This window comes from Budorcas taxicolor, chromosome 14 (assembly GCF_023091745.1).
Source record: "Budorcas taxicolor isolate Tak-1 chromosome 14, Takin1.1, whole genome shotgun sequence".
NCBI classification, from domain to species: Eukaryota; Metazoa; Chordata; class Mammalia; order Artiodactyla; family Bovidae; genus Budorcas; species Budorcas taxicolor.
Genome location: NC_068923.1, coordinates 73,601,662 through 73,616,054, shown reverse-complemented (window position 1 = coordinate 73,616,054; position 14,393 = coordinate 73,601,662). Strand labels below are relative to the sequence as shown.

The 14,393-nt window shown below is 33.5% G+C and overlaps 1 protein-coding gene across 1 annotated transcript in view; it reads left to right on the top strand.

Moving 5' to 3' along the window:
- Positions 1-14,393, top strand: part of RIMS2 (regulating synaptic membrane exocytosis 2) — a 595,573-nt gene that overhangs the window by 447,582 nt on the left and 133,598 nt on the right. The window contains exons 25-26 of the mRNA XM_052651514.1: positions 7,982-8,154; positions 9,021-9,272. Of these exons, the coding sequence (XP_052507474.1) occupies positions 7,982-8,154; positions 9,021-9,272 (425 nt within the window). The remainder of the gene's footprint in view (positions 1-7,981; positions 8,155-9,020; positions 9,273-14,393) is intronic.

Below are 14,393 nucleotides of genomic sequence, written 5' to 3'. Positions count from 1 at the left end.
GCTACAGATTCCCAGGATCATTATCCTACTGCTAAATTCTCATGTCTTATTTCTGTTACAACTTTTGGGACGTTACAGATTACAGTATCTGTAATATCTATATCCTGTGTCCTAATAGAATACATAAATATTCTGCAAAAAATTATATAGAGTCATGTAATATTTAAATATATTTACAAAGGACAGAGATCAGAAATTCTGATGGCTAAGAAGAGTTTCCTTATGATTATTTATTAATTCTAGCTAGATCTTACAAGCTTCTAATCTGAGGACTTGGAGAAGCATTTAGTCAGATACATTACCATATGTAAAATAGATAGCCAGTGGGAATTTGCTGTTTGATACAGGGAGCTCAAACCTGGTGCTGTGACAACCTAGAGGTGTTGAAGGTGGGAGGGAGGATCAAGGCGTGGGAGGAGACATATGTATACCTATGGCTGATTCATGTGGCAGAAACCAATTCAACATTATAAAGCAATTATCCTCCAATTAAAAATAAACGAATTTTTTAAAAAGACAAGGATCCATTCATAAGCCCCAAGTAGCTAAATATCAAGACATTCATTTGCATTAAATGACTGGTATTTCTTGATTTATTAGAATGGGGAATTTTGGACAAAGAGAAGTCAAGGATAACTCACTAGATTTCTAGGTTTTAGTTGGTTATTGAGCCTATTAGATAATGGAGGGAGTATAAAAGATACAAGAAAAGCTGGTTAAGGGTGAAAGGGAATAAATTTGGTTTTGGCCACACTGAATTTGATGTACCTACAAAACAACATATGGGAAATGTCCTGTTAGCATCTGGAAATACAGGTCTGAAGCCTGGGAGAGAAGTGAAAGGTAAAAGATATTTTTAATCATTACCTGAGTAGATAATAGGTTATATCATTCTGTGGGAATATATATAGTGAAAAGAAAAGAAGGCTAAAGACTGACGTTTTGGGGAAAGTGTAATTTAAAATCAAGTAAGAGAAAGTAAAGCCAGCAAAAGAGATTAAGAATGAATAGAGAGAGAGGGGAGAAGCCATGAGTGACATTATTTGAGAAGCCATACAGGGAGGCCTGGCGTGCTGCAATTCATGGGGTCCCAAAGAGTCGGACACGACTGAGCAACTGAACGAACTAACTAATGGAAAAGCTTCAGGAAGAGAGAGGACTGGACTTTAACAGCATCAGATGTAATAGCAAAATCAAAAACAAAGAACACTAAAGAGACACTACTGGCTGGTAATTAGGATATGTTTGATATCTGTTTGTTTTTGAGAACAGTTCTAATAAATAATAGGTTAGAATGGGGTAAGAGTTACAGATCCTGAGAAAGAAAATGGTAAATGCATTTGTTAAAGGCAAAAGCACAAGCTCTACAGCCACATAAGATTTCTAAACCTGGATTTCATCGCAGAACTAGCATTTCCATCTCTGAAAATCGTGAGGAATCAATGAAAGTAAATACAGGATGAGGTTTCTCGGGGAAACACTGATTCCTAACAGATACAGAATTCTCACAGAGCCAAGTCTTTGGGAAAGTCATCATGACTACTAGTGATAATTCTTGCTCTACAAATTCTCCAAGAAACTTATCAGTTTCCTTCAGACCAAGAGTAGTGGCTCTTTAGTAAGTCTTGACCTCCAAGCTAATGGCTGCTCTGTCCACAACTGCATTTCTTTACCTTAAGCGATTCTTATTCCATCTTTCACAAGATGAGTAATTTGCAGATATGATATCTTATTGTCCTTTACTTCTTGTCTCCTAACATGTCTTTGAGAGTCCTACAAAGTGCATTTATTTCTGGACCCCCAACCCTGGTGGTATGCACCAACCTCTCATTCAGTGACCACTTGGTTGGTAACTTGAGATCAGTCATGCCTGCTGCATCACTTCAGTCGTGTCTGACTCTGTGACCCCATGGTCTGTACCCTCCAGGCCCCTCCGCCCATAGGATTCTCCAGGCAAGAATACTGAAGTGGGTTGCTGGGCCCTTCTACAGGGGATCTTCCCGACCCAGGGATCAAACACGTGGTTAAGTCTCCTGCATTGCCAGGCAGGTTCTTAACCACTAGTGCCACCTGGGGAAATCAGCCATAGTGGGAGTATTTGTTCTTCAGAAATCAGCCAACTCTGTAAATCAGAATTTTTCCCTTTTGGATAGTTGATTGTTAAACATGTATTAGCATACCACTTCCTATCCGTACCCATTACAGAGAATGAAAGGATTAACTGCCTAAACTCTATTCAGCTCTCATTGCCGTAGTTTATACTCTGACTTGGGCTTCCCTGGTGGCTCAGATGGTAAAGAATCTGCCTGCAATGCAGAAGACCTGGGTTCGAAGGAAGATCCCCTGGAGAAGAGAATAGCAACCCACTCCAGGATTCTTGCCTGGAGAATCCCATGGACAAAGGAGCCTGGTGGGCTACAGTACACGGGGATGCAAAGAGTCGGACATGACTAAGCAACTAACACTTTGACTTTTTCACTTTATACTCCAATTTGATACTTTATACTGGAGACAGTACTTCAGGATATAGCCCAGATAAAACAACCATTCCACTCACTTCTATTCATTAAAAATTCATTGAGTTCCTAGTTAGGCATTACTGATCTAGATAATGGGAATACTAAAATAAATATGACAATAATTATCCTCAAGGAATTTACAATCTAGCAAGAAAAAATGATAGGTAGAAGGTAGATAGATAGATAGGAAAGAGACAGAGACATGGAGAACCAGAGACGTGATAAAAGTATAAGAAAGGCACAAATAAAGTAGTTCAGGAGCACTCAACGCAATGATCAATTCTCTGGGAAGAAATTAAGAGTTTTCTAGCTGGGATTTCATTTGCAGGGTACTGTTTACAAAGCTAAATCTTAAATTATTCCTCAGTTTTCTCTGGCCCTTCCTCATTGTCTTCTCCCTCCAAAGCAGAGGATTTATCACACATACCTTCTTTAGGAGTCCTATCTAAACAAAATGATCTATTGACTGATTTTTGCACAGTGCAGCATTCAGATCAGACAATGGTAAGAACTTTGGCTAGAGATAAGAGCTGTGGACAGAAAAAAGAACATCTAGAAATAGTTCCTTAAAAAGAGAGTACCTCCAGGTGTGGTACTAACAAAAGACAGCATCCACTCTGTTTGAATTATTACATGAAATGAAAATAAGGTGCCGCAAATAAGAGCATCTTCTTGCTCTTGTGATTGCTTAATTTACCACAGTGCCAAGAGTTCCTCTGCTCTGTGCTTGTGTCTTCTAGATCCCCCGACCAGTATCAAGAGCCCTGCCTAGAACTTCAGCTTCTCTCTTCTCTTTCAAAGATTTTGTTTGCCCCAATTTTTTCCTACCATTTGACCTATTCATGTTTTATCTCTGAATATGATATGAATATTCCTCCAAATACTCCTTGATGGCTTAAAACATTTTTCTTCAAGCTTGGACTTTATTGCTTCCCAGTATTTTGCCATAACCAATTCTCAGACTAGCGTTTTAGACAACAGATTATAGATTTACGGTGAGATTCAATAAACTGAAGACAAGCAATGCTTCACGAACTCTCATAGAAGTTCGTGTACAAAGCTCAAATGACATGAGTTGCTGAGATGCTGCAGAGAAAGCAAACAAGGAAATGACTAATTTAAGAACTTGAATATACTGGAGAAAATGAAAATTTTATCTTAGAAATTTGAGGGTTTTTCCTCAGGGATATTATTATAAAAATTTGATAATAACTTTCCTTGCAGTAGAGCTCTGCTGATATTCTGTTACTTTCCACTGATTTAGATAAATAGGGAGAACATTAACTTTTCCAGGCCACTTAAGAACTCTAAAGTCTGGAACATCCTGGAGAATAATACTTTCCTGTAAATTTTTCTAGTTTATGATCTGCTTAATACTACTGTACAAAACATCAAAATGTTGTCGGGAAAAGCTTCCTCACTGTAGTCCAAGACTTTAATGATCTCCAGTCAGCACAGTTTTCAGCTGAGATCCTGATATCCTATGCAGTAAACCTTCTTTGTTTTTGTTCCATTAAAGATAATGATGAGCATATCATCTATTTTTCATCTGTCAGCTGTAAAACTAATACATGCTAGTCATTTAAAACATTATTTATTGTATAGTGCCAAAGCAATACCAACCATTTCCTAAAGGAACTTATTCACATCCATAACTCATTACCTTGGTGTAATAATTTGGCTGCTTCTGTCTCACCTTTAAATTATATAAATTATATAACTTTCATTTATCTTACTTTTGGAAAAGCAAAAAGATTGAATGACTTTAAAAGTAAACTCCCGTGGTAGGTCAGTTATTACTTTGATTTGGGTGTTTTGGGGAATTGTATACATGAAGATGTTATATTCTAAATGTATTCAAAATATGTCCTTCTGAAGCTTTACTTCTAAGTTTTTTTCTATTATTTCTTACTTTCCAAATTTCTTATTCTGTTTATCATGTGTCTATTTGTAATAGAAACCTGAGCTATATCCCAAAGGTACACATGCTCAGTTACTAGAAATAGAGAAATGCATTTGGTGCAAGCCTCGTTGAGGCAGCAAAGTCATCATCAAACTAGACCTCTCAGCTAATTTGTAGTCTTTTTTTACTTAAACTAATCCATTCAGTGTCTTTTTATTTAGACCTGCTGCTTTAGGTGCTGGAAGTGAACAACTGCTGTGTGCTAAGCATGCTATTGGGTATTTTGATTATGTTATTTCTCTTACTCCTCACAAGAACTCCTAAAATGAGATTTATCCTTATTTTACTGGTGAAAAAAACTAAACCTTAGATTTTAAATGAAACCTTTGACTCTTAGGTGCTAAGAGAGCTACAAAGATAAGGAGGATATTATTCTGGCTTTTCAGAGCTCATATTCTAATAGAAGGTTTGAAAATTAAATATGAATAGACACACATACCTATAACAAAAGGTAGCTTGTGATGAATTATATAAAGGTGTAAAACTATAGTGTGTGGAATCTTATCTTTCTTTAAATTTTCTTATCCAAAATTTTACCTCAGCAAACTAGATTATCTGAGAGGTCTTAGCCAAAGATATGTGCTGTGTATACCATATGTGTTTAAAAAAATTGTTTTTTAAGCCTTTGGCTGGCCCATCTATACCTATGAATCAAAACATCAGGATCAGAACCTGTGATAACCTAAGGAGACAAAGGCTAGAAATTGCAAAGTCAGAACCGTAACTACTAAAATACAAAAGGCAGATAAGGTGAGAATCAGTAGCTCCCTGTGAGGTGATGGGATATAAGTGAACCCAGCCAGATGGGAAAGATGAGGCCTGAGGACATACCAAGAGTCAGTCAGAACGTTTAGTTTAATATTTCATCTGCTGTATAAATATGTTTTCTGAAATGAATCTCATACATAGAAATAGTTATCTTTTTGTTGTAGCTTAGAGCAGTTTTAAAATAAATAAACTTCCTGTTGGGCATTTTACCTGATAATTCTTTTGGTAAATATATTCCTGGAATTGATACTAAGCCAGTATTTAATCATCATCATCACCATTGTTATCATCTGTCATTTATTAAACACTTCTCAGGTGTTCAGAGTTGTGCTAAGTGCTTAATGTGCATTATCTTATTTCATCCTTGCAGTGAACCTGGGAATTAGGTATGATTGTTCTCCATATTTTAACAGAGAAAAAACTGGAACTCGTAGATGCAATTGGCCCAAGATCACAAACCTAATAATTTATGTAACAGGATTCATACCAGTGATTCAGTGTCATTGCAGAGCATGTGCTTTTAATGGTTATACCTTAATACTTCCTGAGTTAAAAGTTATGGCTTATCATTTGAATTTAGATAATATAATCCCATAAGTAAAAATAAAACAATTGCTTTTCTATTCAATGATTATTATTTTTAAAGATATAAATAGCAATATGCTCCCTTTTATTATAAATTATAAGAATGATAAAGTTCCACCAATACAATATAGTATCTATTGAATAATTTAATAATATTGAAAAGTTTCTTTGTCCATTTTTAATATATATGAAGTATCCCAAAAATATATAAATAAAATGAAATACTTCCATTTGAGGTCGAATTTACTTTTAATAAATTTCATGGAAAAAAATCCATATATGTGTGTATCCAGCATTATCTATGCTAGCCAGTATATACTAGTTCTTTGTGTGTGAGTGTGTGTGTATATATATTTATTTATTTATGTTTGTTACACTGGCTTACATAGATAATGTTGGATCCATCCATTGAAATGTTAGTCTGGGCAATGATGAAAACATTGTCATTTAAAGTAAATTGTTTTCATTATTTTAAAATGAATTTAGTTTGAAAAAAGAATATCATGGACTGAATGTTCTCTAAATAAATGCATTGCAAATAAATAGACTTTCTTTTAAAATCAAATATAATAGTTTTATTTACATAGATATTTCTGGGAAAAAGACAATGATTTTTTAAAGAATTTTACTGTATTTTTTTATAATCAAGAATTCCAACAAAGTCCAAAGTTAGAGTGGATTTAGAAAGGCCATATTTTACCTACTTTATATATTTCAGATAAAGGATTTGATTATAACATTTTATGGACCTTCGAAATAATTCTTATATTTTACATTTAGAAATGGATCAGTTATTAACTCAAAAATATATAACAGAATACTGGGAGAGATGGGGGGGTTGAGGGGGAGAAACAGATAAGTTGAATTAATCTAATTAATATTTATGCTATACACTATTGCCATTCAACTTGCTTTACCAAAATATTTTTATCTAGCTAATATTTTCACTGAATTATTACTCATATAAGATTATTTATTAGGTAATGATTATTCAAGTCACAGTAAATGGTTTGCATACGATAATCATCATTGTAATGATTTGTTAAATTTGCCAGTATCTGTGGTTTAAAAAAATCTCCATTATGAAATTCACCAGGTAAGAATTTTTACCATTATGTTTAAGTGGATATTAACAAAGAAAAAGCCATTAGCAGATAGTTTCTTAGCCCAATAATAGCCATTAGGTAGTAATGGTACAGTAATAATACTGGCTGCATTATTTTATATTATGCCATATACCAGGCATGTATTATTTCTGATTTCCAAAACAGTGCCGCAAGGAACAAAACAATGCTGCAAGGAAGATATTATTTTCCCTATTATTTTATAAACAGGATTTTAAAGGTGGAATAATTTGCTCAAGTTTACTCAGCTAGTAATAGTTTTCCTTACTCCAGGTTTTCAAGACTTCAAAATCTATCCTTTTTTTACATTCCATATGTCATTAACATAAAGCCTCTATGATGGTTTTCAGTTTACCAGAATATTTGAACACCCTGTACCCTGGCTGTGCCAGATAATCATCTGATTATTTCAATTCCAGGAAGTTTGAATTATCATAAATAATAATGACTTTTTCTAGTATTTCTAGGATTCATCAAAATTCCAGCAACCACTCAGAAATTAAACTTTCTCTTTTCTCTTGGCCTTTCTTTAAAAAGTTAGTGTTTTAATAATTAGATTTTGTATTACCTCTAGGTTTTCACTGAAGCATAATGGATTTAAGAGAAAATTTATGCTACTAAAATTGGTTTTCATAAGTTACAGTGGCAACTTCATCATGCTTTTAAAAAAATTTTATTCAAAAATTTTAAAAAATTTGCTTCCTAGTATTAAGCCAAATATTTATTTCCTAGATTTTGCCTAAATGTTCTTCCCTGAGGCCATTGCTCTTGTGAAACTGTTTTAATGGCCTTCATTGGGGTGTGGTGAAAAAGCTCTAATTGACTTTGCTGAAAACAAGGGTTTCATATAAATTGAATTTTTCTTTTAGGATAATTGCCATTCACTTTTGTTTTATATGCAACTGAGTGGGGTTTTGCAGTATCCTCTGTGGACAATTAAAGTGCTGAAATAGGAGAAGCGAATAATTGCTTTGTGTGGTAATACTGACAACTTCTGCGTGTTTGTCAATCTGTGTTAACAGTATCGATCAGGATGGGATCCTCATAGAGGGGCAGATAATATTTCCACTAAATCTTCGGACAGTGACGTAAGTGATATATCTGCGGTTTCCAGGACTAGTAGTGCTTCTCGTTTCAGCAGCACAAGCTACATGTCTGTCCAATCAGAACGGCCAAGAGGAAACAAGAAAATCAGGTGAGTAGGGGCACTTTAAGAAGGGAATTCTAAATACGTTTTAGAATATCTTTATTTTTCTTTGGATAAATGTAAAATCCTTTCCTTCTAAATGGTTAATATATATCATGAAGACAATAAACAACTTCTGTGATTACTTTTTATTATATTTTGGTCTACATTTCATACTTTTTTACACAGAAAAGTTTTCTAGAACTTATAATAATATTCTTGCTAGATTATCTGAAATAGTATCATTAGCTATTTTTCATGTTTGTTATTGAAAAAGTAATTCTGTTGTATTTTTACTGAGATTAAAGGGATGGTTAAATGAAGACTTGAATGTTTTTAATATTCTAAGGAATATGAAAAATCATATTGGAAGGTGATGAATACCTTTCAATGATTAAGAAAACACAACATTACTTTTTTAGATGCTCTCTTGTCCTCCTAAAACTTTTATAAATGTATGGAAGTTTCTCCAAAAAGTTTATAAATGTATGTTAGTATAATTTTCATTAATCACCTCATCTATAGACTTTATGGGCACCTAAGCTAAGTTAGTTTTTTGTTGTTGTTTTTTTAACTCCTATTGGATCAAAACAAAACAAAAATCAGTAATGGGGAGACCACAACTTTTTTCCAGGCAACTTTGTAACAGGAAAACACAACTTAAAAAAGCAATTTTGATTTAACTGTTGCTTACATAGTGCTTCTGTGTTATACACTGAAAAAAATGTTTTCAATGCTTAAAAGATGTAATTTTTACCTATGTTTTAGTAATTTTCATTACTTTTCTATTTAATTTTGTATGTATTTTTTTCTTAACATTTTCTTTCTTTTTTTGTGTTTATTTGCATGCCTTCAATTTGTGTTGCTTTCAAAAGGCCAAAGGGACTAGAAGAGGGAGGGAAAGAAGGGGATAAGCATGAAGAGATAGTTCATGCGGAGGAAGAGGTAAAGGAAGAAAGAACTAATGAGAATGAGAAAGGGAAAGACATTACAAACATGTGTAATAAGGAGAAAAACAGAGAATCAGGAGATGAGGAAAAAACACCAGATATACCTGAGCAAGGGAAAGAAAAAGAACAGTGGAATAAAGAGGACTTGCAAAAGCAATTCTCACAAGATGATGACAGGTAAAATTTGCTTATTTTTGTAGACATTTCCCATTAGTTATGTCCTTTCTCCTACTCCTATTTTGCCATTTGCATTTGGTTTATTGTCTTGCATTTTATCTATTTAGCTTCTAATACAACTAATTAATGTGTTGACAAGTTACTATCAAACAGATTGAGTTATTAACCAGTCTTCAATTTGTATACACTGGCTCTGAGTATGACTTATTTGGGGTTTAAAATCCTTTTTGACTAGGTAAATCTAAAGTAAATTTCCCTTTCCATTCTTTTTAGCATGAAATGCTGTATATCTTCCCAATTTGTAGAGTCAAAAATCTTTAAAATGAGGTTCTGAAGGGGCTGGGAAAGTGTAGCCTGCTCTACAAGAAATATTATACACTAGAAATGAACTTTTAAAACGAGTGGCAAAATAGGTAGCAAAATGTAAGCTTTATCCTGTCCTCGAATAAAGAAAAAAGCAAGTCCTTTGTCTTATAGTTTTCTGGTGGGTTCCAGTGCAGTTTTAATTCCTGAGAAAGACTATGAAGAACAGTGTTCTTTGAACCTTTAAAAAGAAAGGATAGAGGCCCCAGGGCTTGTTAGAAGGCAAACATGTTGGGTTAGAAATTCATTCAGCTAGAAAACTGCCAGAGAAGGAACTTTGAACAGAGGATAAATGGAAAAAACATAACAGCAAGGCATAAAGCCAAGTATGTTTTCATTTTCATGACGCAATGCATTAATAGGTATGAATCCATCTTCACAGTGCTGTACTGAAAGCCGCATCAGCCCAAGTACTCATAGACTTCACTTTCTGCCTGAGGAGATGAGCTTTCTCTAGCTACATTTCTGAGACTAAGAGTGGCAAAGCATGTACCGTTTGGAGGGATTTGGTTTTCTAGCAGCCAATTCAGAATTTGACTTTGTATTCTTATGAAGTTGGCATAATAAGCACACCCAATTACAAGCCAAATTTTGCTTTATTATATATAAATTCAATCTCAATTTATGCTTTACTCAAAATTAATGAGAAGATAATCATCATAAATATTTACCCCCTTTGTATACAATTCAGTGGTCTAATTCTATGACACTTCACTTTTTGTCTCAGTTTGCTATATTTAACTATCTGTGGTCTACGAAGGTTTCTATGTAACAGACACAAAACCTAAAAGTTAATTTTAAGTTAGGTGTATTTTGTGATTCCAATCTGAACTAGTAATTTCAAGTCTATTTTCTTTGTTTACATTGCTTTATTAATGAAGACTATTTTTCTGACTTATTTGGCGTAGAGTCATTTCATCATTAATTCACAGAGAATAGTTTTCCAAAATTTCCTTAGAAAGAGACATAGAGTTTCCTTTCTTTAAAAAGCAGAGCAAAATGTGGGCCTCTAGTGTGTTTTCCTTTCTTTAAATTGTGTAAAGGAGAACATATGAGCCCCTTGGTGTATGCCTGTTGCCAAAGTCTATGTTAGCATATCTGGCTTGGTGGGTAGAAGTTTGGAGGTTATATTTTTAAGTTCTTGATTTTTAATATTAATTTCTTCACCATTTTCTTCTTGATAAAAGCACATTATTTTATACAGGAAAGAAAAGGATAGTATATTCCTAGCAATGAGTCTTTTAAGGCACTGTACTCTGCTTAAGTATAACTAAGTAATACTCGCAGAACTGGAAACTACACAGGGCCCGGCTGATGTCTTTCAGTTCAGTTCAGTTCAATTCAGTCACTCAGTCGTGTCCGACTCTTTGTGACCCCATGAATCGCAGCATGGCAGGCCTCCCTGTCCATCACCAACTCCCGGAGTTCACGCAAACTCATGTCCATGGATTTGGTGATGCCATCCAGCCATCTCATCCTCTGTCGTCCCCTTCTCCTTCTGCCCCCAATCCCTCCGAGCTGATGTCTTTAGGGAACATATATTCCATAAGATGGCAGAGAGTATCAACTGCAATTATTTGTTAGAAAATGTTGGTGCCACTAATTAATTTTTGCAGTGTAAGATCCTGATTTAGCTTTCACATCTCAGAATAAAATGAGCAGTCTTTATTCAGAGAGAAAATATGTCTGAGTACTGCTAGTAACATTTTGTTTTGGTAGTTGATGAACATAATCATGGATTATTTAAATGACAAAAACAACTTAATATGCTTGTGCAACATTATTGGAAGTACTCTTATTTTATAGTACACCATTGATATTTACTTGTAATCCAAGTTTTGTAAAAGAAAAATTCTTTTCTGACTTCAGAGTTTAATATCTGTAGCAATGCTGGTATATTTAAAATTAACACAATAATTGCAATGAACCAAATCCATTATAGTTGCTATTTTCATTATAGTGATTGGATCTCATTGTGTGATACAGAATTATATTGTTTGTGTTATAGTAACCGTATTAAAATCTTTTGAATGTACAAGTAGAAAATGAATAGCAAAAAGTAAATTTTTTAAAAAGTCCATTAAATATTTGAATATAGTATTTTTCAAAGTAGTTTAGTAAATAATACATTCGTATTTAGCTATTTGTATTTCCACACAGGTATATTGGTCTGGTTAAATATCCATCTATCATTAATGATTGTCTAATAATCATTTCTAGAAAATCTGATTTACCATTTAAAATATTTTTCTCAGTCTGTGTACCTGGATATGCTTTAAATTTTATAGCTATCTACATTTGCTGATTATATACCATATATATATGTGGTAGGCTATCCCAGAAAAAAGTTTCCAGAGGTAATGAAAAATCATTCAATGAACCAATGTTTATTTAGAAAATTTCTCAGGCAGTGTACTTTGAACTGTGGATAAAAATGAAATCAAGCAGTTCTAAATTTCTAAGTCTGAAGGTCAAGCAATTTTTTAGCCTTGTGTGGATGGATATTTAAGGATAGCTCCATATCCAAAAAAATTTCATCAAGAAACATAAATAAATTCACAAGGATACTTGATGAAAGAATTTGGCATAAGAAGTAGAAGTCTTAAGTAAATCTGCAGTGGAAGATAGAAAAATAAATATTGAAAAGTACAGTATTGTCAAAACTAACAACGCTGATAGCTTTGTGATCAAATTACTCATCCGTTCCTCCAGATTCTGTTCTGGGCATATAAGACCAAAGAAAAAATAATTCAAGAAACTTGTTTATCTACAAATGTGTGTAGATAGCCAAATAAGATATCCTGAACCTCAGCAGATTGCCTGCTCCACAGATCTCCTCATATTTTTTTTATTACTCAGCTTTCTTTTAATAGAAATGATATAGTTTATAGTTGTGTAAAAACTTCATGGCTTCATTATTATAAAATGGATTCAAGGTCTTAGGTAAAAGTGAAACATTCACACAAAGATTCATGTTAATGAAGACTACACAGAAAACCTTGAGAATTTATGTTTATATGATATTTAGCAAATTTTTATGCTTTATATTCTTACAGAAGAGTCAATTTATATGATCATTTGTAAGATCAAAATATAAATTAAAAGTTTCAAAAATAAAAGAAAATGAGTTCTCAGGCATGTCTATAAGTGGTATGTATATTTTCTCTTTCTGAAGAATATATTCTTGAGGTAGGAAAAGTTTTCAAAGGAAAAAGATGGCATCAGTTCAAAATATTCATGAATAACTGTTTTTAAGAGTCTTAAACCATCTAAATTATCTAGCAAAAAAAAGTTCTTATAGTCTTTAAAAGGGCAAGCAGAATAATTGTTAGTGAAATATTTACTACTGCTAACTTATAGATCAGAGTTACAGATCAGAGTTAAAATGTGATAACACGTTTTCCTGACTATGCGATATAACTTGATGTTACCACATATTTACTCATATTATAGACCTTTAAAGGGGAATCAATATGTCTTACAAAAATAATTATGGATTAGAAATCTAAAATACCTGTTTTCTCATTCTGATTCTATTACATGTCCCTAGCCACTTTACCTGGCTTTTTTCACTTTTCAAATAAATGAATGAATGAGTCACACTCCTTCTCATCATTTAGAGGAATGTAATACACAGCAAAGGGAAAGTAAGCATCTTCTGTTATACCAATGATCTGTCTTTATCATGAATTGGAGAAATAATTGGGTCCGTGGCTAACCACCAGTAAAACAAACAGCTCAACATATGTTTCTCTCACCTAGCAGATGATTCCAAAATTTAGGTGACTTTTGTAATACTCCATTGATCAGGTTGAGTTTTTGTTGTTTTCTGGAAGTATGTCTCAGTGCTAACTCTCCCAGAGGGCATACTGATGGATTATGCTATTCAGCTGATGGATTATTGATGGCTTGTGTTTTCCCCTTCTCATTGAAGCTATCTTCTAGTTAATACCACTGAAAATCTTACACACCCAAGCAACATCTATTCTATGATTATGCATGAAAAGGGAACTTCAAAAAACAAAACAAAAAAAATGCTTGATTATGACTTTTGGAATTTTGATCCTGTAAAGGCCCTGGAATTTGCATTTTAAAAACAAACACCTCCCCACCACATGATTATGATGTATCCTTCCTCTCTTTTGGGTTGCTTACATTTCCTCACGAATGCTGAGATGAGCTTGTCAATTTCAAAGGAAAAAAAGCGGCTAGGGTTTTGACTGGAATTGTTTAATTAGAGCAATTTGAGGATTATTGCCATCTTAGAAAATGTTGTCCTCTCATCCATGAGCACAAAGATGTTCCCTTTAAGTTACTTTCTTTCAGTGATGTTTCATCGTTTTCAGGATACATACTTTGTACTACTTTTGTTAAATTTATTCCAAATATTTTATTTTTGAAGTGGAATTGTTATTAAATTCATTTCGTGCCTAATCATTGCTAGTGTATAGAAACACAATTTATTTTTATAACTTGATCTTGAAACCTACAACCATGCTATATTCATTTATTAGCTCTAAAACTTTTTATATGAGATCATGTCATCTATGACTAAAGATAATTTTACGTCTTCCTTTCTGATCTGAATGCCTTTTGTTTCTTTGTCTTGTCAAATTGACCTAGCTGAAACCATCACTGCAATATTAAATAGAAATGCTCATGGAATGTTTTTTAAAAGAAACAGCCACGTAGAATTACTCATTAGCTCTAAAAGCATTTCTGAGGGCATTGTCTCCTGTGCCACTCATCCATTTTAGG